This window comes from Cupressus sempervirens, chromosome 3 (assembly GCF_028749045.1).
Source record: "Cupressus sempervirens isolate cs-2001-9-10 chromosome 3, ASM2874904v1, whole genome shotgun sequence".
NCBI classification, from domain to species: Eukaryota; Viridiplantae; Streptophyta; class Pinopsida; order Cupressales; family Cupressaceae; genus Cupressus; species Cupressus sempervirens.
In genome coordinates, this window is record NC_143120.1 from 1,064,012,612 (window position 1) to 1,064,040,274 (window position 27,663).

The 27,663-nt window shown below is 33.6% G+C and overlaps 1 protein-coding gene across 1 annotated transcript; it reads right to left on the reverse strand.

Moving 5' to 3' along the window:
* Window positions 1-22,057: 22,057 nt before the first annotated feature.
* LOC149570409 (WAT1-related protein At4g16620-like) lies at window positions 22,058-24,612 on the reverse strand. Its single transcript, XM_089823065.1, has 7 exons — window positions 24,237-24,612; window positions 24,052-24,114; window positions 23,828-23,944; window positions 23,474-23,708; window positions 22,943-23,104; window positions 22,427-22,578; window positions 22,058-22,317 (listed from the first exon to the last, which is right to left on the reverse strand). The coding sequence occupies exons 1-7, from the start codon at window positions 24,413-24,415 to the stop codon at window positions 22,173-22,175; spliced, it is 1,053 nt and encodes a 350-aa protein (XP_089679191.1). The 5' UTR covers window positions 24,416-24,612; the 3' UTR covers window positions 22,058-22,172.
* Between the last annotated feature and the right edge of the window lie 3,051 nt (window positions 24,613-27,663).

Genomic DNA, 27,663 nt, shown 5'->3' on the forward strand with positions numbered 1-27,663 from the left:
TCTTATCACAACCTATCAGACTTCATTTTCAAATGATTGAAGTGTACAACAATATTATTTTGCAAGTGAAATTAATGAGTCATGGCATGACCCCTTCTAAGTTTACTCTATGCGACCAACGACATATAAAGGGGCATTCCATATAAAATAACTAATCATTATCTAATAGAGAAGTTTAATGCAATCAGTGGACAAGGGGGATTAATTAATCAATGTTTACTAAAGATAAAATTACATGCCATCTCCCTTTGATATAACCAATCCAAGGAATAATGTTAAGAATTATCATTGCTGGTCAACTTATAAAGAAACATTTTATATATTGGTTGAAGTTCATTACAAAATGATTAAGAAATTAATACAATAATTGTATAAGCATAGTAAAACAAGTGATTAGGTATTAAATTTGTCATTAAAAATAGTTGACATAACTCAAAGAGTAGAACTAAAGTTATTAGTGAAAAGGGGCATAAGACAAAAACTAGTGAGTTGAAGAGAGAAATTGATAAAGAAAATAAAAAGTAGTGTTTTAATATCTTAAATAATAGTGATTAGTATTTTTCTTTGGTTGGTAATTGATTATTTTATTGATAGCCCAAAATAGGGATGGCTACAAACAAGAGAACCACCTCTCCAATTCCATAAACAACCATAAAGACTCATTAGCAAATAATCATTGGAAAAAGCCAAACCAATGTCATTAAAGAGAATATAGCACCACTTGGAAATAGAGATTAAGAAGTTAGTTTGGAATTATAAAGTCATGTTATTTGGAGAGTTCACTATTAAAAAGATGCATTGTTCCATTTAGTGACAAAGATATAAATATAGTTTAAAGTGTATGAGTTAATAGGGGACTAGAATCAAGCACAAGAAAGGAAAGAAAATACAAAAAAATGTTATGTTTATAGAGATTTAAAAATACACAGCAGTATCAAACAGAACATAAAACAATCAACATTTTTTTATCATTGGGTGGCTAGACATACATCAATACCATTGTATCAACATCTATAGACAAGTACACATCTGCAGATCAAATTTTTAGCAGATCTAGTGCATTTAGCAAGGAAGACATACAACATAATCTCATAGAACTTAATACATCTTCAAACTCATATTTATCAGTATATCTATTTTGATCATCCATAATGAATATTGGGTAAGCATATACCACTAAAAACTATATTGATTATCATTTATCAATGTTGATGAATACATTGAGTCCTATCAGTCACCATACATTCCTTCCATACTAGCACTCTTCCCATTGCTCTTTCTATCTTTATCAGAATATACATCTTAATTGTAGCAATGGGGGAAATATCTCCACCCAACCACAATCAACTTTGAAACAAACTATCACAACTTAATATCCATATCAAAATTAATACAAAAACTTTTCACCTAAAAAATTGAAGTCAATAGTAGACTCCAAGCCAATAATCTTATTCTAGCACCTATATACCACTATGTAAAGCAAGGAAACCAAAATTTCCTATATCCATAATAGGTGTGCAATTTTTTTTTAACTTGGTACAAGAAACACCTTGTATTGAGAAGAATAAAGTCCAAGACAATTGTAAAAGGTAGTGGAGGTTACAATTCCAAAGAAAGAAGGTGAAATGATCTCTCCCACTGAAAGGAAAACTAAAGTTGAACCTAAACACACACAACCAAACCTACATCCTTCAATCATTTTTTAAAAGATAGATTATTCATCAAAAAACTAAAATATAACTTATTCATGTAGTGATAGCTTTATCTAAGTTGTAACAAGCGCACACATATTTCAGAAAAGTGACTATTCTATGAACAAAACACAACCTAATTTAGAAACCCTAAAATGATTGAACAACCTTTAACCTACAACAAGAAGAGACAATAGAAATTTTAGGAAACAATATTAGATGTATTGGAAGACAATGAAGGCTTCAAGGCCATTGGTGAAGAATAGTGCACAAGATATCTTCAGTAGCTCTGTCAACTACAAAAAATGGTCAATGAAAACAAGCGTAAACAATAGAAAGCATAATGTAAAAACCAATAATGACAATGAAAAAATTCTTACCAACAAAAAAAAATGGAGAATACAAACAATATCATCTGTCATCGACAAGCAAGGGTGCATGAAAATGATTGCCTTCGTCATCTCTTCAACAGATGGATTTTCCCTCCAAATGGTAAAGCTAATGTGAGAATACATCAATTTGGATTTTATCACAAAAGCCATAGACCTAACATAACATTAAATTGAGTTTATTAAAAAGGTGGAATAGGAATTCATTTCTTATTCCACCTTTCAAGATGGAAGAGTCACATGCCCATTTCGGGGTTAAATTAGTATAACATAATTCTTATTCTATTTTTATAAGTTACTACCAAAAATGGAATTGATGCATTGGAGTAGCAAGATTTTCTAATTCTAGTTGAAATTCAGGTACTAAATGGGCCTTTAGGGAAGCTAGGAGAAGGAATAGAAGTAGAAAAAGATTTAAAAATGCAATAATTTAAACAATAGAAAAATAAAAAATACAAAATATTAAAAAATAGTTTAAAACAAATAAGCCAAAATGATAAATATTAAAAAATAAAGAAAAAAAATAACATACTAACATGTCAAATAATTATTTCTAGATAAAATATAGAAAAATAATATATAATTTTATTTATTCCGAAAATATAATGTAAGTAGATATATATTTAAATTAATAATTATTCTTTATTATGAATGAAAATTTAGTTATACATTTAAAAAATTTTAATTTGTTAAATACTAACTTTGAGAAAGTTAATTAATTAATTTTTGATAGCTAATAACTTTTTTTATTGATATTTCAAAAAGTTATATCTTTGCACATTCAACATTGTTTTTCACCATCAGTTGCCAAAGCAAAAAGAAACCCAAAAATCCTACCACCTACCCAACATAGTTATACTATCCCACACGAACAATTATAACTAGTTTGTGCGAGGGTGTGATGGGAAGGCCAAAACTTGAGGGGAGATCCTGTGAAAATTTTCAAAAAGATTGTCATTGTTTTCGCTTGTCCCAAGTTTCAAAACCTTGTCAGCAATGTTGTTAGCTTCCTTAAGAACATGTGAATTTTGAAATCTTCAAATTCTCCTAAAAGAAGTCAAATTTGTTTGATGTGTTGATCCAAATGGCATGCAATTAATTCCCCATTGGAAATTCTTTGAACGATCACTTGTGAGTCCCCTTCCAAGAGAATTTTACGAGCTCCCTAGTAAAATTACTTCAATGGCCACCAGACATTCAACTTGGTTATTGGTGCCAAACTCCAACATGTCTTGGTGTTATTGCAGTGATACTTTTGTCTTCTCCTCTAGATAGTGCCTCAACATCTGACACACTTGGGTTTCCCTTTCAAGCCCTATCAAAATTTATTTTAACCCATCCCAACTCTGGTGGTGTCCATATATCCTTTTCATTTTTAGAGGCTCAGGGATTAGATCTCCCCCCACCCATTAACATGTGAGAAAATTAATTAATTTAATATTAGTAAAATTTAGAATATAATTATAAATGAAAGTATATATAATTTTTTAACCTAATATTATATAGGTAAAAATTCTTATTACATAATTATAGTAATTTTGCATAAGTATAAAGTCAATATGAATACTACAAAATTAGTTTTGCATACTTGAGCTAGGTCTATTTTAAGGGCAACTATAGGTGACTTTTTGTCTCCCTAGATGTGTTGTATTGGGCATTTACATTTTGAAATCCTAATGAGAAGAGTATGATGGTTCTATCCCAAGGCTTTGATTTGACTGAAGAGATTGCTATAGAGGTGGTGCCTTGTCATTTGACTTTAACCATATTGGTTATGATCCAATCATCTTCAGAATGTATTAGAGCTATCAAAGTGGCCAATGTAGAAGACTAACCTTGATTTATAGATTTCTTCTTGGCATTACACATTTATATTTACTTTATGAGGAAATTAGACATGTTTGTTGGAATTAAAATAGGAAAGGAAAATTTTGAGAGGGGTGTTGGTGAATCGGTGCTTTAAAATTTAAACCATAAAACCTTCACCACACATCCGTCTCACATATTCAATAAGTAAACTAAAATGCCACGTAAATCATATACATCTAAAGTATGTAAACAAGTAGGCATTCACACATATATGACACAAGATGTGATTACCCATAAACCCTCCAATGAGAAGGTTAAATTGGGGTGGGGATGACACCCACAAATCTTCACTACTATAGTAATAAAGTGTAATCCAACTAAGGTTACAATGTTTGATCATGAAACATGATCTACCATGTGAAATGTCTGCCCTATTAAAATATTACAAATATTGTTAGGTCTTATCATATTAAATGATTTTAGTGCCATATTAAAAGTGTGTCTGGTTAAAGGAATTCAACTCACAATTAAGTAAGCACCTTGTTAAAGGATTTCAATACAGCATGTTAGGACTACTCTATTAAGAGATTTAACTGATTCACCTATTAGAATGTCTTAGCAATGATCCTGTGATTAACACTCTGTTGCTTGATGATAGATCACCTCTATACTAATGTGTACTTGATCCTTCTTGATCAAATGTCTCTCTGTTGTTCACTATTTCCTTCCTCTATTCTCCTTTAGCTAATTTTGCAATTCAATTTAGATCATAATACCTTGGTCACCATAAATGTCTTGGTTTGCACATGCAAAACTCTCCTTGATCATTCATTCATTCCCTCTCCATCCATAAGAAGTTTAGGGATTTTCCTCCTTAAGAAGACCTAGGTGACATAGGGTTAGGTATGAATCAATGGTTGTGATTCATCCATATTGCCACTAAAACCTTCCCTTTACCTAATTGGATGCATGTAATACATAGGGATTCCCACTTAAGATTCGTCCTTATCATAAAAATATTGTATTTCAATCCTTAATTCAGCCCAAAAATGGTTTACATAGTAGTTTGTGACAATACAAACAATTATGACAAAACTGCGTTACTTGGCATCTGAAGCCCCTAGGGCTCAACACCAACTATGACTTCAACCTTGTCACTCAGCATCTGAATAACTCAACACCCACTACTTGCTTGGCTCCTAAATCACTCAGCACATATTGTCTATTCGGTACTTGAGTGACTCAACATATGACTGACTCGACACTCACTGTTTACTTGACATGCTTTGATTTACATGTTGTGCTCAGCATATGTTACTCGTTCAACATGAACTAAGTAAATGACTTAAGTGTATAGATACTCACTTGTCAAAACCAATCTAAGATTAACAATGCTTTCTTCTAAGAAGGAACTTAAATATTTGAGTATCTCATTCTCTTTTTTTTGTGTTGTGACATGGAGAAGATCAAATATGTTAGTAACCAATAGTCGGTAAAGAAGGGAATGATATGTGTTTATTAGGGTGAGCAATGTGGTGGTTCTACATACCTAAATTGGCAATTTTGAAAACAACAGAAGGTTATATTTTTCTTATATCCCTATTAATGTTATATGAAGAGCTAACAATTAAAAACCCCAAAATAATCAATTATTATTAATTTCAAAATGTGTCTAATAAACTAATAATGACTTTACACTTGTCCATTAAAAATGTTATCATTATCTTTCAAACTTTATTTTGACTACTAAAAATAAAATAGTAATTAAATTACTAGTTCAATTCTTGTGTGGATATTGTTGAAATGAATGTGGCCATGGGAGTTCACATGTAATACCACAAAGCATAAGCAACATATGACTGCTACCAAGAGATAAATGCATCTTATGATTCTTTTACTAGAACTCCCCTGTAGAAATTGGTCATGTAATATTGAAGGCCTGGAGTTTGCATTAGAGGACCATTGATGAAACTCATGGCCCTTACTCCCACCCCACAAACTTAATGTGTCCACAAATATAGGAAATGGAATGTATTGTTGTAAGAAACTTTGTTTTAGGTCATATTTACGCTATAGGCATTTCCCTATATAAGATGGAAGAGATGAGTTTTGACATCAACAATTGCTAGATGCCTAGAAACAGTGGATGACCATAGTATAGATTGCTACTACCCATTTTTTCTCTGTGTGACTTCAAAGGATATGTGAAAAACAAAATATTTATACTTAGCATGCTTTAATGAACTAGTAACATGCCTAGACTAAAAATGAAAATAGTAACAATCCGACATTTTAGAAACACAACATGCCTATGGATGTCTCATATTTGTTGTAGACTCCATTTCCTAACAATATTTGACACACTTGAAACCTACACATAATAGTAGGAAAACTAAATGCATATTTTAGCAAAGATAACAATTTCGTTTTTATCTAAATACTAGTTGAATATTTTTACACACGCTTCTTATATATTTTATAGGTTTATTCAGTTTCAAGATAGGAAGTGTGGAGAGAAATTAAATTTTAATATTTATAAGTTTTAAAAATGATACATTTAGTAATTTTCATAAATATTTAATATGAAAATTTAGTATATATTATTTATCTTTCTAAAATATACATGTATGAATAATGTTATTGAATTTTAAAAATTATTGTTTGAGTTCAATTTGTTTTTGTTATAAAATCTAAAATTTGCATTTCTACTATCATTATGAATTATTATTTTTTGATCGGTAAGAGGCCAAAGTCAATGTTAATTATTATTATTTGTTGTGATTAATTATTTTTATTATTAGTTAGGCTTAAGTAGATTTGAACCCAAGACCTACCAATTAAGAGGCTCACAATTTACCATTGTGTTGTAGGCTCTTTCCTACTATTATTATGAATTATTATAATATATATTATATTATTATTTAATCAATTCATATATTGATAAATAATACTTTTATATAATTTTACACAAATTATATTCCAAAAGTAAAAAATATCTTTATATGAATTTTATAAAAGAATAGATTCATTATATTACATTAAGTGTATTGACAACGTAACGAAAAGTGGATGATAGTTTATTGAGTTATTAATTTGAGCACATTAAATTGATCAATCTTTAAAAAAAAATATTATAACTTAAATTTTAAAAAATGTGATTAGAGAAAAATATTGCCAACTAATCTAAATTAAAATATGTCTACATATATTTTAAATATGTTCATTTAAGATATGAATATTGTCATTCTAATAAAACATAAGAGAAGCTATTAAAGTTTGTAATTTGTTATATGATGTTTTTAGAAATCTAATATCACAACAAACAATACTAGGTGGATTTTCTTGTCATCTCTTTGCATTCAAATAATTTTGAGTGTCCCCTAAAGAATCTTTACTTTCTAGGATGGAAAATTAAATATATAGGTCATGCAATTCCAAGCATTGCATAGTAAAATGTTTGTTGTTCTCTTCTAACCCAAGATGTCATTCATGGAGTTGGGAGCACAAAATTTGTTGCATACTAGAGCTAGGGATGTCGATGTGGCTTTAGATTACACTACAATACACAAACAACAACATCTTTTCTTATTTATGTCTTTGATTTTATAGTAAGGTTTTATCTTTCCCTTGATTATTTGTTTGTCTATATTCGTGATTTTCTCTATATAAAGAAGCACATATATAAATTTATGTTTTGAAAAATGTCTTACGTGTCTATTTCTTCAACCAAAAGCTTGAGTTAATTGAGGTGGGAAACAAAGAAATTTTAGGAAATTATGCCTATACTGGAAAACTGTGTTAAAATGTTAAAATCTTAGAAAATATTTAGAGCTATTTCCATGGATGCAAAGATCAACACAAATTTTGTGATTCTTAGAAAGCGAAATCTTCATAGAGATAAGTATAAAATACAAAATTTTCACAAATCCATTTCTTTGTATATTATGTGGTAGTACAAAGTCATGTGATAACACATTTTTATAAAATTCCACCAACAATTTACTCCTATTGAATGCACCATCCTCACATCTTAGGCCTACCCATTGCACACTAAAGTGCGATAACTAGTTTATGATCCATCGTCAATACAAAAAGAATTGAAGCAAATGAAAAATGATGAATTATAAATTAAGATTCAAAAATTTGAGGGAGAGGGGAGAAGGAATAGAAGAAGAAAAAGACAAAAAATACAATAACTAAAATAATACAAAAGTTAAAATTAAAAATAGTTTAAAACAAATAAGCCAAAATGATAAATATTAAAAAAATAAAATAAATAAAAGAACATACTAACATGTCAAATAATTATTTCTAGATAAAATATAGTAAAATATTATAGATTTTTATTTATTTCAAATATATAATGCCAAATAGCTATATATTCAAATTAATAATTGTAAGAATTTGGCTTAGGCCAGAATTCACCCAAGAACTAAAGAACTCAACACAAGCACATAGTAGACCAAAATAGATAAAGTATGATCAGAATGACAATATTCATTCAATATGCTAGCTTGAGAGTACACTAGGAGTGCCTATATATAAGGCCTTAGGAGAGCTTCAAGAATGAATAGAAGTCATCAATATGATAAGTCATACAACCAAGCACATGTCCACCAAATATGGATTATTCTCCATTAAGCATGCGATTAAGTGCGATGATGTAAGGATAAGCCTACAATGGTGTAGACAACATGTGTTAAATGAGGAGTGCGGATAACTGTGTTGTCAACATGATAACTCAGTGAATGATGCAAACTCATGTGTTGTAGACACCATGTGCATAATTAGAATTGAGTACATTAATGAGAGTACACAAACTCCTAATTGTCTCACCTAAATAAATAATAAAATAATGCATTAACTTAAGTAAACTTAAGTAAGTGTAATAAGTAAATACTTATTTACACCAACACCCCCCCTTAAGTCCAACTTAGGGAAATGCCCTTAAGCTTACGAAATCTAGGATGAAATGCATAATGGGTCTCGGCTACTAGGCCATGTTAGGTACCCATGTACATAATGCTATGCAATCTCTCATAAAGTGGGGAAACAGGGAAAACCTCATGGGAAAAACCCTCCCCCAAAAAGAGAGACAAATAAGGATGCATGGATGGATGGATGGATGGAGTAATCAAGACCCTAATTATGACATACATCTAGTAAATACATAAGAGAATGATGAGAAGAGGAAGAGAGATAGAATAGGCTCCCCCTCAAAAGAAGAATGCCAAATAGTGACTACTCCAATGAAGAAGCTGATCGAAAACTACAGAATTGTGTTCCTCCCCTTAGGAAGAAACAATGCCAAGGGTACAAATGAGATGCTTCCACTGTGTGCAGAAAGAATCCCATGGATAAGTGATGTCTCTGAAACTTGTTCAACTAGCTGAAGAACCTGACCCAAAGAATTGTCTATCTCTACAACTAATGAAGAACCCTGTTGCAACTACTTATCATAAGTATCCACAATCACTTCAACCTATGAGGATCGATCATGTAGAGAATGAACAAGAGAGTTAGATGGAGCCCTTGTGACAACTAAAGAAGGTACTTCTGCATGAAGAAGAAGAGGCAGATCATCAATACTATCCCCCAAATCTATTACTGAACCTATACTTGGAGGACTGGATGTACCCTACTGTGCTATACCTATCACTGTGGCTATGTATCCATGTGGACTGAATTGATAAAGTGACCTCTCACTGCAATTGTTGATAGAACCCCACGTGTCTGAATCTATTGAAGCATGATCACTGGTGTCACTACCAGTATCCACACTGTATGATGTGTGAAGAGGATGAGAGGACAAGCTTGGTGAACTTTCCTCAAAGTGTACATCCTTCTCCACAAAAATTTGATGTGTCTCTAGATCTAGAAGTCTATATGCCTTCACATTGTCTTCATAACCAATGAAGGTACAAGGTCGAGGTGACTGTGCCTTGCATTTCCTGGAAGATCTGTTTTCCCATGCAAGATAACCAAAGACTTTGAAGTGTGTCACAATAGGTTTTCTACCACACCACACCTCAAAAGGAGTCTTGCCATCTAAGGCAGGATGAGGAGAACAATTAAGAATGTGAGCGGCACTAGAGATTGCTTCGACTTCTAATAATGGATCTAAAGACTTGGCATGATTCATGCAACTTGCCATAGATTTGAGAGTGTGGATCCTCAAAGCTAGAACATCTGTCTTATGTGGACTGAATGCTAGTAGAGTCTAAAGATCAATTCCCTCATGTCTGCAAAATTCCATAAGTCTTCTATTCACATCCATGTTGCCATTTTCCATTCGAAGTACTTTGATGGCCTTTATGGATTTCCATTCGACATGAGTCTTGAAGGCTAGAAACTTGTCCAACACTTCATTCTTGTTATGAAGAAAATAGACCCAAGTGAACCTTGAAAAGTCATCATCAAAGGTAAGTATGTAGCGACCCTGGCTGAATGCAAAAGGACATGCTAATACCATTGAACCATCTGTAGAACACTTTTTGCTCTTGAAGACTTCAGTCTTGTTAACTTCCCCTCTGGATGCATATCCACTGAATCTATTGAACATTCACCCTTAGAAAAGTTGATTTGAGGTAGACCTTTCACCATTCAATATGTGAAAAGTTGTTGAAGATAGCAGAAGTCAAGATGACCATACCGCTCATGCCATAATTGCATGTTTGAATTTGATTGAGATAACATGGCCTTTGAACGAGACTTGGGCACAAAATGAGAGAAAGAGTATAACCTCTTGTTATGATTCACTTTCCCCACTACAACCAAGGAATCGTCTTTCAGATTGTGCACCTTTACTAAGTCTAGAAGGAACTCAACTCTATGTACATCTTCGAGGTGAGTGATTTGGTAGATTGATAGGAGATTTGAACTTAGATATGGAACATAGAGAACATCTTGCAACTCTCCATTTTCCATTTCCATGTTTCCTTTTCCTTCAACTTCCATTTTACTATCATTCCCCATGAAGATGTGTGGTACCTTTGAGTGATTCAATGAAGAAAAATTCTCCTTTGAAGAACCCATGTGATGGGGACACAACCCAAGAACAGAATGGACACAACAGAAAAGGGAAAATTATATTAACTGAGAAAAATAAGCTAGTACAAACAGTATAGGAAAATAAACTTCAAAACATGCCCTAAGGGCTTACAATAGCATAAATATGGAGATAATTTATCCTTTCAGTACCTCCTCTCAAACTCCACTCTGAACTGCCTTTTACAATGCCAGAAATCTCCTTAAATAGACCCCGGAGGGTTAAGGTCTAGGAGTACATTCTAGAAAGTGCTAGTAGGCATCCACTGACCAAATAGAAGGTTCCAGAAGCTATGTTAGAAGTCGGCGCAAATCTAGAAGAATCCAGAAATGGTAACTGAACTTTCGGTAGGCATAACTTTTGAACCGTAGCTCCGATTGACGAACTGTTTACATTTCTAGAAAGCTCTCAAAGCATCACAATCCACCTGGAAAAACTTTCTAAAATTTGGAAGTGCCAACATAGGTTGTTCAATCACCTTCTTCTTTAGCAATTCAAAACTTCTCACAGCTGCTGCAGTCCATTTGAACTCTTTTCTATCCCCTCTTATTGATGAAATTCTTAATAAACTTCCTGTAAAAACTAACTAGACCATGAAATGATCTTACCTCAGTAGCAGACCTTGGAGTAGGCCATTCCAAGATGGCTTTTACCTTCTTCGGATCCATTTTGAGACCTTTTGGGTGATATAACAAACCCCAAATAGACTAACTCCCTTTTTGCAAAGATACACTTCTTCAGATTAATTAACAGTTTCTCTTCCCTTAGCCTTTCAAGGACACTACGAATATGCAGTAAATGTTCTTCCAAAATCTTGCTGAAAATTAAAATATCATCCAAATAGACAATAACAAATTTTCCCAAGAACTTCTTAAGTACCTGATTCATGAGCCGCATGAAGGTGCTTGGGGCGTTCATCAATCCAAAGGGCATGACTAACCACTCATAAAGACCCTCCTTGGTCTTGAAGGCTATTTTCCACTCATCTCCTTCTCGAATCCATATCTAATGATAGCCACTCTTCAGATCTATCTTTGTGAAGTACTAAGATCCACTCAAGCAGTCCATAAGATCATCCATCCTTGGCAAAGGAAACCGTTACTTGATGGTTATCCTATTTATAGCTCGAGAATTTGTACACATCCTCCACTCTCCATCCTTCTTTGGTGCGAGTACTACAGGTACTGCACATGGACTTAGGCTCTCTCGAATCAAGCCCTTCCTCAACAGCTCTTGAACCTGTCTATTTAGCTCCTCTGCTTCAGTAGGAGTCATCCTGTGAGCAGCCTTGTTAGGAAAACTAGCTCTTGGAATCAGATCTATCTGATGACTAATTTGCCTTACTGGTGGCAATCCATCTAGAACATTATCAGAGATAATATCTCCAAACTCCCCTAGTAAATCTGAAACTTCAAGTGGCATTTCACTACTACCTTCTTTATCTTTCCTAGGAATCAAAGCATAGCACATATGCTAATGTTTCATGCCATCTAAAAACTTCCTTCCATCAACAAGACAAATCGTAGCACTGCTACATACCTTTTCACCTTCCTTTTTCGTGGGCTTCAATTTGTGGCGAACTCCATCCTTTGTCAGAGAGTACGTGTTTGCATGTCCATCATGCACTACATGTCTATCAAACTACCATGGTCCACCCAACAATAGATGGAAAACATCCATCGAAATAACATCACAGAGAACTTCATCATGGTAACTCCCAATTTTGAAATTCACTAAACATTGTTCACTTACCAGGACCTTATGATCATCTTTTACCCAAGCAATCCGATAGGGCTGGGGATGTTTCTCCCTCTTGAGCTTCAGCTTAGAGACCATCTCTTCTGATACCAAGTTATCAGTGGTACGACCATCAATGATCACGTCACAACATTTATCCTCACACTTGCATCTGGTATGGAACAAACTCCTCCGTTGTCTTGGTTCAATCTCACCACTTAGTAGGACTCTTTCATTTAACAAGGTCTCTCCTCTTTTTGCATCCTCTAAATGTGATGATTATGCATCCTCATCCACATGAGCAACCCTAGCTTGGCCCTCAGCTCTCATATCTGTCCTTCCTTGTCCTTGAGGGCATTCAAAGGCACGATGACCTTCTTCATTGCAATGGAAACAGGTACCACGAAAGTCTCCTCTTCTTTGTCCACATCCTCTACCTCTTCCTCTTTGATTCCCAAAGTCTTGATCATGGGAGCGGTTGAAACCCTCATTCCTCTGGTTCCTGCTAGTACCCACATCTTCATTTTTCCTTTGGGTTTCATTGTGACCTCCAGATGATCTACCACTTCCCATTCCTCCTTGATCGCGCCCTCTTTGTCTTCCTTCCAACCTTTTATTCAACTTCTCTTCAACTCGTAGGGAAAACTGGTATGCCTCTTCAACGTCGGTCATTCTTACCAGACTTAATTCCTCTTGGATGCTAGGTCGCAACCCACTGATATAATGAGCAACCTTCTCCTTATTTGCTTCTGCATGCCCTGCTCTGATCAAGAGTCGGTAAAATTCCTCTGTATATTCTTGGACTGATCTTCCTGCTTGCTTTAACCCATGCATCTTCTTAAACAAATCAAGCTTGTAGTCCATAGGAATGAACTGCTTCTTCAATTTGTCCACCATGCGATCCCATCTTGTGATCTTCTCCTTTCCTCTTCTGTTTCTTTCCAATTGAACCTCTTGCCACCAGATTTTGGCATGGCCTTTCAGTTTGGCCTTTGCAAACTTAACCCTATCTGGGTCCCTTATATCCTCATACTTAAAGTATTCTTCCAGTTCATTGATCCAATCGATCAACTCATCTAGTTTCAGATTTCCTGAAAATACACCCACTTCAATTGTAGGTCTTTTCCCAAACTTAGTAATGGTGCTAAAAAGCCTTTCCTCTGCATGATTCAAAACTTCCCCATCAAATTCCCCTTCTAGTTCCATTACTTCTTCTTCATTGTCATCCTCATTGTCGTCACCTGCGGCAACATTTGCTCCTCTACGGAGCTCCTCTTGCAATGCCTACACTTGCCTTTGGAGGGCTCTAACCTCCTCAGGATTAATAGCTCTGGCCCTTCTGCCACGCTCTCTTCGTGGAGGCATCTTCTAACTCGATCCCACAACCACACAGTCCTGGTGCAAACTACCTCATAGTCGGCGCTCTGTCTACACACTTAGGAAAACTTGCTCTGATACCACTTGATGGGGACACAACCCAAGAATAGAATGGACACTATAGAAAAGGGAAAATTATATTAATTGAGAAAAATAAGCTAGTACAAATAGTATAGGAAAATAAACTTCAAAACATGCCCTAAGGGCTTACAATAGCATAAATCTGGAGATAATTTATCCTTTCAGTACCTCCTCTCAAACTCCACTCCGAACTGCCTTTTACAATGCCAGAAATCTCCTTAAATAGACCCCGGAGGGTTAAGGTCTAGGAGTACATTCTAGAAAGTGCTAGTAGGCATCCACCGACCAAATAGAAGGTTCCAAAAGCTATGTTAGAAGTTGGCGCAAATCTAGAAGAATCCAGAAATGGTAACTGAACTTTCGGTAGGCATAACTTTTGAACCGTAGCTCCGATTGACAAACTGTTTACATTTCTAGAAAGCTCTCAAAGCACTCTATATCCTTATGGATAGCTACGCTCAACCCCTTTTTTGGCCCTTTTCGAGGTCATTTAATGCCCCTAACTTGACTTTGAAGCATTCTTAGGAGGTCTCCAAAACCTGAAAAGCTGCAATAACTTTCAAACCGTGGGGCCTTTTGATCTGATTCTTTTTCTGGAATGCTCTAAATCAAAATTACATTCATCTGGCCAATTCACACCTTCTAGTTCACCAAAATGATGGCCCAATTACATGCTCCTATTTTTTCAGGATTTTTTAACACACTGATAGTGGAAATGTGAGAGTTGGAACCTTTATTTGACCCAAATGGGTATCCAAAAATGAAAACACATGAAACATAAACTAAGTCTAAGTGCATTTTTTGGGTGACACAAGATTACCCTTATACCTCTGGATGCTCCTGCATCACCATGTGATAAGAGGCACCTGAGTCAAATATCCATTCCTTTGAAGAGTTTGCATTTTCCATGAATGCTTGCCCTTTGCCCTTAGAATTTGATGAAGACCCTTTCTCCTTATAAGCATTAGGCCATGGAACATTATGTTTCTTCATGATGATGGTCAATTCATCAATCTTTTTAAGATAGCACTCATGCTCTTCATGACCCAATTTCTTGCAATAAGTACACTTCTTCTTCTCCTTATTGTTGTCCCCTTTCTTGTTGGAATTTGAGAACTTGCCTTGTTGATTGGATTGTGGTGTTGTCTTTTCTGCATCCTTAGATTTGCTCTTCCATTTCTTCTTACCCTTTCCTTTATTTGAAGACTATCCAGCTAAATTTTGAGAACCCTCATTGTTGGCCACCAATGCTTTAGACTAAGGTGTTTTGAGAATCCCCATTGATTTCAACTTCTTTTCTTCATCATACAATAGTTTAGCATATTCATCAAAAGTGACTTTCTTGTAGATAGACCCTAAGGTAGTCTTTGAGGTGTTAAAAGAAGATACAAATGTGGAATACTCTGATGGCAGCTTGTTATGTATAAGATAGATCAGTTTCTCATCTTTGATAGAACTCCCACAATCAGTAAGCTTTGTCCTTAGTTCATTCACCTTGATGATGAAATCCTGAATTGAGTCATATGACTTAGGATCTAAGGATACAAGCTCATCTTCAATTTTGAACACATCCTCTTCAGACACTTTACCATAAAGGCTTTCGAGGGTATCCCAAGCTTCCTTAGATGTAGTACACTTCTTAATTAGATACATGATCTTATCATCTACCTCCAAACAAATATCACCTAGGACTTTTCTATCCATGGCTACCCAATCTAAAATTTCACTTGCTAATACATTATCACCTGCTGGTTTAGAAAGAGTACCATCTACATATTGTGAAACTCCATTATGCATTAAGTGATACCACATTTTGATTTACCACGAAGCATAGTTATGAGGAGTTAATTAATGAAACTTAAATTTACCCATAATGCAAAAAATGAAAAAAATGTACAGAAAAGAGAGAACACAACACCAACAACACCCCCCATTTTCACTAAATCAAGAGACCCCCCAAAATAGATGCTTTGGGCACTTTATCAATAGTGTGATTATAATGGGCCACTTGCCAATTTTGGCCTTTGTGGACTTTTGATTTTTCTTGTTACAATCTCTTAATGGAGTACAAATCTGAAACTTTACAATGTGCTACAATTCTGAAGCAATGCAAAACAAAGAAAGGCCCTATTGCTAAAAGTGAGACTTTTGTCCACACAACCCTACAATCTGATAGCAGATCTAGAAACTAGACAAAAAATAATGCACTTTCAAAAAAAATAGAACCTATTTTTGACTCCAAATGGGCTAGTACAAAGTGTTTGAAGTTGCAAAATGAAGGATTATGCTGGTACAGTCACCAAAAAACACAATTTCTAAACAATCCTTGCACCAAAACCAAAAAAAATTGCACCACTGGAAAGTTTAGAAAATTCTTCCCAGTTTCAAAAAAAATCACACCTGATTTGGAGTCCAGATGTGCGAGTTATGGCCTCCCGAAGTTGGACCACAAAAATGAAAATCAATCTAGAGAGGGGTTGCATTAGTGAATGATAGGGTTTAATTTGACTGTCATACAACCATCTTAGCAATTGTAAATCACCCTAAAATGACATCCAAAAGGGTGTCAAATTGAGACCAGTTATCAGATGATGTCAACAAACTCCAAGGTTGGGATGACATCAGCAATGTATAGAATTGTATGGTTGATGACAGAGCAAAATTTGTATGCTGACTCTATTGTACAATTTTCTAAGGTGTCACAGAGTAGGGTGCTGACTAGATGTCTGAGTGTGTAGGGTCTGAGGTGGTAACTGGCCACGTGGCCATAGGAGATTTGGTTGTAGGTCACTGAGCTGGCGAACACACAGAGGTCACTCCCCGACAGGTGGCGATTGTGTGGCTGATGACTTGGTAATAGCTAGGCAATTTTAAATCCACCACGTGTCAAGATGGGTTGTCATCCACATGGCGGTGAAGAGCAGGCACTACACAAACAAGTTGTAGGACAGAACACAGTGTGGCTTTCACTGCAGGCATATTGTATAGCGCTATGTGGAGCTTGCGCACAATGGAGTGACCGTGTTGAAATTTATTATCAATGCCTATAAAAATATAGTGATCGTTGGAGAATGCTTTTGTGCTAACTGGATCTTTTTGTGGTGCCAAGATTTATGAAGTTAATCCCACATTGTTGCGGTGGGAAGGTTTAGGTACTTTTAAATATGTGAACCTGCATAGATCTTATCAAAGTGAAGGCATCATATGTGGTGGGTGAGGTAAGCCCGTGGTGATGGAAACTATTTGCTCACTGATATTTGATGCATTGGTGCCAAATTTTGATAAGGCCAAAAAATAAGCAAGGCTAGTGCACAAATGCTATGAAGCTCGCCAAATAAAATAATCCTTGCAATAATAAAATATATCTGCCAAAAACAAAGAGCTGAGCCGAGGTGTCACGACTCGATTCGGCCAAAAAATTTCTTTGCCTGGAAAAATAATTTTGAAAATAATAGAGAAATTTAGATCTGAAAAATAACTAATTAGATCAATAAAACGATCATACCCAAACTACAAATCGAGGCCTCCGGGTTCTAATTTGCAATTTTTTTTGCCTCACGATCAACTTTCACCTAATATAGGCAAATTTATAGTCGATCTTTACCAAATTGACACTTTGGACACAATGGTGAGGTCAGATCTGGCTCTAGATGCTCCAAATTTCTATGGATCCTCCGAATTAGTGTCAAGGAGATGAAGCATGAATGCTCTCAAACAGCTATGTGTAGAGAATCTCCATCAGCTCTGATACCATGTAAGAATTTGGCTTAGGCCAGAATTCACCCAAGAACTAAATAACTCAACACAAGAACGTGCAATAGACCAAAATAGAGAGAGTATGATGAAAATGATGATATTCATTCAATATGCCAGCTTGAGAGTACACTAGGAGTGCCTGTATACAAAGGCCTTAGGAGAGCTTCTAGAATGCATAGAAGTCATCAACATGATAAGTTATACAACTAGGCACACATCCACCAAATATGGATCATCCTCCATTAAGCATGGGATTAAGTGTGATGATGTGAGGATAAGCCTACAATGGTGTAGTATGTAAATCAATGGTGTAGACAACATGTGCTAAATGAGGAGTGCAGATAACTATGTTGTCAACATGACAACTCAATGAATGATGCAAACTCTTGTGTTGTAGACACCATGTGCATAATTAGAGTTGCATACATCAATGAGAGTACACAAACTCCTAAGTGTTGTAGACACCATGTGCATAATTAGAGTTGCATACATCAATGAGAGTACACAAACTCCTAAGTGTCTCACTTAAATAAATAATAAAATAATGCAAAATAATTAAATAATGCATTAACCTAAGCAAACTTAAGTAAGTGTAAGAAGTAAATACATATTTACACCAATAATAATTATTCTTTATATTATGAATGAAGATTTAGTTAGAGATTTGAAAAAAAATTAATTTGTTAAATTATATCTTTGAGAAAGCTAATTTATTCAATATTAGTAAAATTTAGAATATAATTGGAATTGAATTATATATAATTTTTAAACTTATATAAAAAATCTTATTAGTATATATAATTCTACTATTACTTTGTAATTTGTAATCTTTGTATGAATAAAAAACATATAATAATAAGTATAGTATATATTATCTTAATATAATTTAACTCTCATTTAAAGGGCAATTTCTTAATACTATAAAGATTTATTATTTTTTATATCTATATGTTTATTATGTATAAATAAAAATTTGTAAATATGCTAAATAATCTAAATATACTTTTTATTCTTATATTATAAATTTTTAAGTTAACCTTAAAATCTAATTGGACAAATGGTGGCTCATTATAAAGAGGTTCATTATAGAGAGGCTCATACCTAGGCCTTGTTGTTGGTTATAGATGAAAGAATTCTTTTGATTGGCCATTGAGTGGCTCTCTGGGGGATTGTTTTGAGCTTCTTAGATCTTGGCTTCTAGGGAGTGCGGCTCTATGCAGGAACCTGATGTTTTGGCTTGGGGAGGTTCTTCCTTTGGAAAGTATTATGTTTCTTCAGGGTACCTTGTGCTAACTAAGCAAGTGTTTGGTGAGGTGGAGGTCTTTTGGTGGAAGAAAGCTTGGAATAACTTTTCTTGGCCTAAGTGTAACTTTTTTTCCTTTGAATTTTGGTTTACAATTGTTGTCTTAATTGGAAGAATCTCCACAAGAGGTTTCTAGGGGCCTTCCATCTATGTCCTATGCCATAATAGTGAGGAGACTATTCTTCACCTTTTTTTCTAGTGCCCCTTTGTCAAATAGATTTGGTACTTTTGGTGGAGTGTTTGGGGATGTGCATGCTAGCATGTCTCCTCCTTGTCTGAGTTTTGGGACTATCTGGGCCATCCCCCTTCCAAGGCCTCTTTTCTTTAGGTTTCTTTAGCTATTGGCCCTTCCCTTATTTTATGGCATGTTTGGCATGAGAGAAATAGGAGGATCATTCATGATGTGTAGCTAGGGATTAGGCACCTGTGGAGAAAAATTACTAATTCTCTTCATGAAACACTCCTGGCTAAATGTGACTTTGGTGGAGGTTTGGACCCTAGAGATGCTAGAATTTACTCATGCCTTTTCTTTCCTCTTCAGGGTGGCACTCCCTCTTTCCCCCATAGATGCTCTAGGAATAAAGCTAGGCAATGCTCTCAGCATGTTAATTGTGAGGGGCATCAGACTCCTCCCCGACTGGAGTTCTTAAAATCAACACTAATGGCTCTTCTCAGGGAAATCCTGGACTAGCTAGTATTGGGGGAGTTGGGCATGATAGCTCTGGTGATGTTTGGTTTTTATTTTCTATCTACAAGGGTTACCATAAAAATAACCTCATGGAAGCCCTTTCTATCTTGGTTATAGTCGAACACTGTTGTCAACATGGCTACAAAAGAATTACCTGTGAGACTGACTCACAAGTGGTTGTGAATTTATTGAATAGATAGAACCTTGTGGATGTGGATTGGCATTTGGCTTTGGTTATTCAATAGATCACTCAATTATGCAATTCTCTAGATTCTATGTCTTTTATGCATATCCCTCATGAGTGGAATGATGTAGTTGATTGCTTGGCTAAATGGGCCTCTAAACATGTGTCAGATTAGAACATTATTGATCATAGGACGCTTCCCCCTAATTTATCTTAGAATTTGGCTCAACTTGTGGACCAGGATAAAGCTCTTTAGTGTTCTTTGTTTCTTCTATTGTTCTATTCTCTTTGGTATTCAATAAATTTTTTACCCCTCTTTTAGTAAAAATTTGACAAACAATACTAAGGGCCTATTAGGTGAGATGAGCAATTATTTTGTAGAGAGTTTAAGATAGAATTGAATTCTTCAATTAATTTGATGTGAAATGGGTATTTTAAAATAAAATTGAGCTCAATTATAGTAAGATATACTTCTTCATCGCTCACTCACATTCTAAAACATATGGTTTCTGACGCATCAGGAGTTCTTATCAGAGAATGATGGTGTGCCAATCAAGTCACTCTTGTAGCAAATAATCCAGGGTTTTCAAGACCATGGAATTGATGGGAAATGTGATAGAATTGATGGGAGAAAGGTAAGTCTTCCAATCAACTCGTTTTCAGTCATTTTGGTGTTATTTGTGGTCAATTGTTTAATCAATGTTGGTGAATATAAGTCGATTTCAAATATGTATATTAACCTATCAATTTTTGTCTTACATCTTATATTATAGAAAAGTTTTTAATGGGTTCTATGAGGTTAATTTTTTTTTAAAATAATATATTTTTAAAATTTAACATGTAAATAAAAAGTATTAGCAATTGTATCTTGGTGTATACTATTTAATTTTTTAAAATTTGTATATAATATTGTTTGTAGGACACAAGTTTCTATGTAGATGTGATAGCTTTGAATTATCTACATATCCACTTACAAGGACCTAAACATATTTAGGAAAAAAAAACTGACTAGAAGTAAAGAAGAAAATCAAGGAGATAAATGCCATGATGGAAATGGAGATGAAGATAGATGGGAGAAATAAAGTCAAGAAAAGAGAAGGGTTTATGAAAGAAATAATGAATGATTATATAGAAAGATAAAAATAGGGATAGGAAGTGGTATATAGAGAGTTACACTTAGGGATTATAGGATATATAGAGATATAGGGAGATTTTAAGAGAGGGGGAGAGATGGATGACAGACACTAATTTTCTTTGCATTATTAAAATAAATAAATAAAGATATAGTATAAACTTTTAAATTATTTTAAATTATTTTATTTAATCTATATCTAGACCTCTTTAACTTAGAAACATAATCAAAACAAGGATTAATAGGAAGCAAACCTATAGCCCAATCTAACTCTACTATCATTCTTAATATTTTCATAACATGTACTACTTCATAATAATAAATTATCTTTTTATTTATTATTTAATAATTAAATAAAAAATAATAACACAAATTAAAAATTTATTCTTAAACATTAAAAATAATGTGTAAATTGCAAATGGGTTTGGGGGTTTGGTTTTCAGCCCTTTTTGCCTTTTCCGTTAAAATGTATTTTTGTTTTCCACTATAATTTGTTTTGATGATAAATGCATAGAAATTGTGAAATGGATGTGGGAATCCAATCTTGAAATAAACAAAATTATCTCAATTTTTTTAAAGTATTATGTTTCAAATGGGGTTTCTCTTGAAAACATTTCAAATAATCATATAATATTGCTTAGAGATCTTTTAGGGGATGATTTATTCTTAGTTTTCTAAGTTTGACTAAGATTTGTGAGCATACAGGCTTAGACATTGAAAAGATAACCAACACTATAATATGTTAGCTTCCTGATAATTATATTTAACTTTAATTCATTTATTAGACATCTGTTAGGAATATCAAAAAAATAAAAAAATAAAAAATCTTAAATATAAAACAAGTTGCATATTTCGAAGTATATATACACAAACTTTTACTTAGTAACAATTTATTAAGAGATATATCTTTGAAAAGTGAACAAATGTGTCATTTCAAAAATTAAGAAAATATAAAGTGGAGACCATGTAACCATTAGTCAAGAGAGTAGGCGCTCTCTGACTTGTGATCCTTCATCAAATTTAGTATTTTCTTGTTGCTCTTGTTTATCAATAGCCTTGTCTTTACTTTTGCCCCATAAAACGATATATAGACCTCCAAAAATCATCACTATACCGATTGCACTGTTGAAAGAGAAGCACAATATTAGATATGATAGTTATTATCCCAAGACATTTGGATTCATGCAGATGTACACCATATAGTAATTTACTTAAATTATGTAAAACCCACCTTCCCACATGCAACGAATCGCCCATGAAGAAGAATGACAATATAGTTGAACAAATAGTAGAGATTGGGCTGAATATTGCAAAAAACACGGGTCCCCTTTTCTCAATACACCAATATTGCAATGCATATGCCAAGCCATGGTGAGTTAGAGCCTGTCAAAATTCAACACTTCAAAACTAATTATAAAGACTCAATAATGTTTAGTTCTTACATGGCAAAATTCAACACTACAAAACTGATTATAAAGACTTAATTGTGAATATAAACAAGCAAAGAAATTAATGAAAAATGGAACTCAGAAGGCACAACACAATAGCAATGTTTATCGTGGTTTGTTCCACTTTAGCAAGGAATAAATAAATAAATATATATATATATATTATACAACTTGGTCTTTGGATACAAAGAGACAAGGGGAAATGAAAGTCATGTGATCATTGGGCTTCATATACCAAGATTAATATGTTTAGTTCTTGTAAGAAAATATGAATAGTTTAGAAGAATATTTACACTTACCCCAAAGATAATAATCACAAGTCCACTCCGATCAACAACCCATGATTCTTTATGGATGCCTTTGTCCATTGCCACCATGTAGATAACAATTTCGAGGGAGCCAAGAAGGGCTATCATTGTTGTAAGAGATAAAGGAGCTGGATACTTCTTCAATGCCTTGGCCTATGAATATGATATTAGTCACAAATGATCATTAGAAAAAGTGTATTTTAATAAGTAGAATATCATATTGTAGTCGAATTATTTCTTAATTAGTTAAAATAAAACAAGACACCAATTAGGTGACAATTGATTCTCTTCTCTTCAATATCAATGACCGATAATAACAAATTAACTCCAAACAAAAATTATCAATTTTAAAATGCGTTGACTGAACTGACCTAACAAATATTTTATAGTCGTCCCATTAAAAAAGGCAAACAATTATCTTTACTTTACAAGCTTAAACTGAAGCTAACAAAAAACACAAAACATCAGCTGCTCTACTCTTGCGTGGATATTGCTGCAATGATTGTAGCCATGGGAATTCACCTGTAAAATCGTGGAACATGATAAGCACATCACTCCTGCCAAGAGATAAAAACATCCTCGGATCCTTTTGCCAGAACTCCCCTGTACAAATTCAGAATGAGGAATTGAAGGGGTGGAGTCCGCCATTAGAGCAGGACCAGTGATGAAGCTCATCGCCATTGCTCCCATCACACAAATCAATGTGCCCACAATTTTGAGCTGGCTGTGAGTGTGTCTAATGTCTACCTTCTCCAATCTGCAGAGCAAGATAAAAAAAACCCAACAATACCCAAATAGAAAACAAGGCAACTCAACAAATTGATATGGCCCAAAAAATACTAAATCAGTAGAAGAAGAGGACTGGAAGTTACTGACCCCAAAGCCCATGCCATGACAAAAATGATTGCAGGCGCCAAGTTTGACATGGCAGTAGCAAAGGCAGAAGATGTGTCACTCAGCCCCCTTAACATCAGTATTTGAAATGCTGAAACTCTTTCATGACAACCCAACAGAACATAACACAATTTTAAAATAAACCAAAAAAAAACCCCATTTTTTGTTCAATTAATATGTAAATCTCAGCTTGAATAAACTCATACCCGGTGAGAGATATGAGAAGCACCTGAGCTAACAGAGTTAAGCTCATCTTTGACCTCTTTTCCCTGCATTAGAAAAAGCAAAGAAATTCTTCAGAAACCCCCCAAAGAATGACTCATAAAAAATGAAGAAGAGGGGTGTGAAGAGAATAGAATAGAATAGAATCATATTAAAAATGTTATCATACTTGTCAAGAAAGAAAGCAAGGGAGCACAGAATAGAAGCACCCAAGGCATATGCGGCGGCAGCAAGAGGCAAAAGGTTTCTGCCCTTTGATTTTTCATTCTCGTTAAGAACAGCCAGGATCCCAATGGAGGCTAGAATGCCCACCATCGAGGCATAGATTCTCATGTCCTCTAAACCCATGCTCAATAATACTCTGTTATGGCACCTTCTTTCAAAAGGGATGTCTTCACAGATTGAACAATCGTTTACAGAAATACTAGAATTGAATGGACAAAATTGTAAGCAGAGCTGAATATAGATAGATAATGTGGACGAGAGCGTTTGAATGGCTTCTTCGCAATTGATGGAATCTTAGGCAGGGAGAGTACAGACACCAATGTGGTTTTCATATACGGTGTTTTGCTATCTCCTTATGTACGATGGCAACGACTGTCCAACCATATCGCTGGATGGCCATTTCATTGGGCCATGGTCGGCCATATTCTCGCATTCTCACTGAAGTAACATCTCCACCTTCGTATTGAAAAAAACTACTAGACTTTCCAAAGTTTACTTTTAAAATTATCATCTAACTCAGGTTTTATGAGGGGAAATTTCTTTCTCACTTTTTAGAATAAGTTTTTAGAATTTCCTTAGTTTACTAAATAGTATATTAATACTATTTAGATGATGCTACTATATATATTTAATTATTAAAAACCTAGTTCAAAGATTTTATTAGAAAGAAAATCTTGCTTCTTAGTTCCATTACAATATATTCATTCATTTACAATCTTCAATACGAGACAATATATCCCAAAACTTAAGCCAATGTGATATCACACAAATTGGCCAATTAGCAAACATACAAAATCCCTAAAAATATGTCATATTAAAAACCAACGAATATGTAAGCCAAAAAATAACTATCAAAATTGGCATATCTACCAAAATTGACAATGACGCCAAAATAGTCATCCCAGCCAAATCCAAAAAGCACCAAAAATAATGTATGCATATGCCCAACACTGCATTCCAGCAGAACGAATGGTATATACATATGCCCAATCAAGTCCTAGCTTATTCATCAAGAATAATAGCCGCCATCATGGAATGAAAACTAATTACCTTATCCATGTCATGATCCACTATCATCACCTCATCACATCCCAAGTTTGAAAGATGATCATCAACCAAATTACCTTCCCAGTATGTATGGGAAATTGAGCATGATTCAAAGGAATCAATAAGCCTTCAAATATGTTTATAGATATATGCCAAATTCTGGTTAATGATTTTCTTGTTGATGTAGGCATGAATAGAAATAAGGGAATCACCTTTAATATGGATTCAAGTACATCCCAAAGAACTAGCAATCACTAACCCCTGTAATAACGCACAAGCTTGGCCACATTATCTATACCCTATGGGATGGGGGATGAATATAAGGCAATCAGAACCCCACGATGATTTCTCAAACATGCACCAATACCTGACTTGCTCGGGTTCCTACGTGAAGGCTCGTCAAAATTAACCATGATAACCCCAAATTCAAGTAGGGACCATTTGACCTGTGATCTATTGAGACCTCTCGAAGAGAAATATATTTCCACTCGTTAAGTGTAGAATCATCCCAATTGGAAAATAGAATGTGTGAGGAATTATTCTTAATAGTAGCTGAAAAGATTGACTTTTGAATAATAATCTTCACAGCATCCACTATTGAGGGGGAATCCCTAAAGATACGTTTATTTCGAGTCTCCCACCATAAAGACCAAATAATAACTGAAGGTGAACATTTCCAAATAGATCCAAGGAGAGACTTTGTATACAATGTGGGCCAAGATTCAAATAAACCTCAAAGGGTATTAGGGAGTGGCATTACAAAATTTAACTTATTAAGAACAAATTTTGAGCAATCCTGTGCAAATTCACATTGAAGAAACACATGATCGACATCTTCAAGAGCTTGTTGCTAGAGAAAGAAACTAAACCTCTAAGTAGTGTTGAATTATTCCAGCATGTCACTGGTAAGTGGTTTGTTTCAAAGGGTAAGCCAAGAGAAACATCTAGCTTTAGGCAATGTGCAACCGTTCCAACAAAATGAAAATGCTCTACTTTTGATTCTAGCATCCTAAACTCTACTAAGAGCCATGCATCCAGCCTTAACATTTTTATTATTTGTATGAAATTTTAAATAATAATATTAGTTGTCATTTAAAATTAATATATTAATTTTTTGTCATACAAAATACATATGTTAATAGTTTATAATCTTCAAATTCAAAGAGAATATTAGTATATAAGTATTTTTATTTTAGTTAATAGATTTTATAAATTGTTGAGTTATTAACTAAATATAGATTTATAGTTATATTCAATATTTAGATTTTATTGATGCAATTTTATTCTTATAGTGAATATATAGATTTAGAATAATTTAATTTAATACTGATTTAAAAAAATTAACTAAAAAAGTACATAATTTGATTTCTTAAAATTAAATAAAATATTAATCATGGAAATAAAAAGAGAGACAAAGATAATCATAAGACATCATTTTAGTATTGAAAATGTGTGTGTCTATATATATATATATATTCTCAATTAAATTCAATAAAATAATCAAATAAAATTAAAAAAGCTTAATTAGCTACCATATTGATTTGATATTTTGATATGAAACCCCTAAAATACTTTAATATAAAGTTTAATAAACTAATGATTCTGAAAGAAATGTTGATCATCTATATAAATATCATAAGCCTTATATTATTGGTATTATTTAGTTAAGATCAATACAAATTGATAACATATATTATTCATTTTCTTAATTATAAATATTTTAAAATATATTAATTATATATATATATATATATATATATATATATGTATGTATTTATTTATACTTATATATTTATATTATAAGTTAAATAATGTCATTGCAAAATTTACTTTATTACAACTATATGTCATAATATAATAATTATTGTAATAATATACATTAAAAAAAAAATCTATTAATATATTATTAAATATAAAAATTGATTAAAATTAAAATTATTTTGTTTGATTTGAATATTCTATAATTTTTAATTAAATTTTAAAGAATTAAAAATTGATTTTACTAAGTGAAAAAATCTCATATATATATATCACTTCATTAAGAATATACCACCAACCTCCCATGATACAATGGTCATGGCAAAATAGGATGGGCATCTAACCTTATGAAATGATATGATTAGATGTTATGTTACACAATCTTAGTGTTGGGTGGGCACTAGCTATCCATCCTATTAAGAAATAATAGGAGTTAGGTGAAATATGAGCATTGTAATGTTTTTTTTTTTGGGTCATCTTTTTGTGATCTATTATTAGGACAATAATTTGAGGAGATGAAAAATGGTAGGTTATATTATGGTTGAATAAAATGGAAGAAAAGAGGA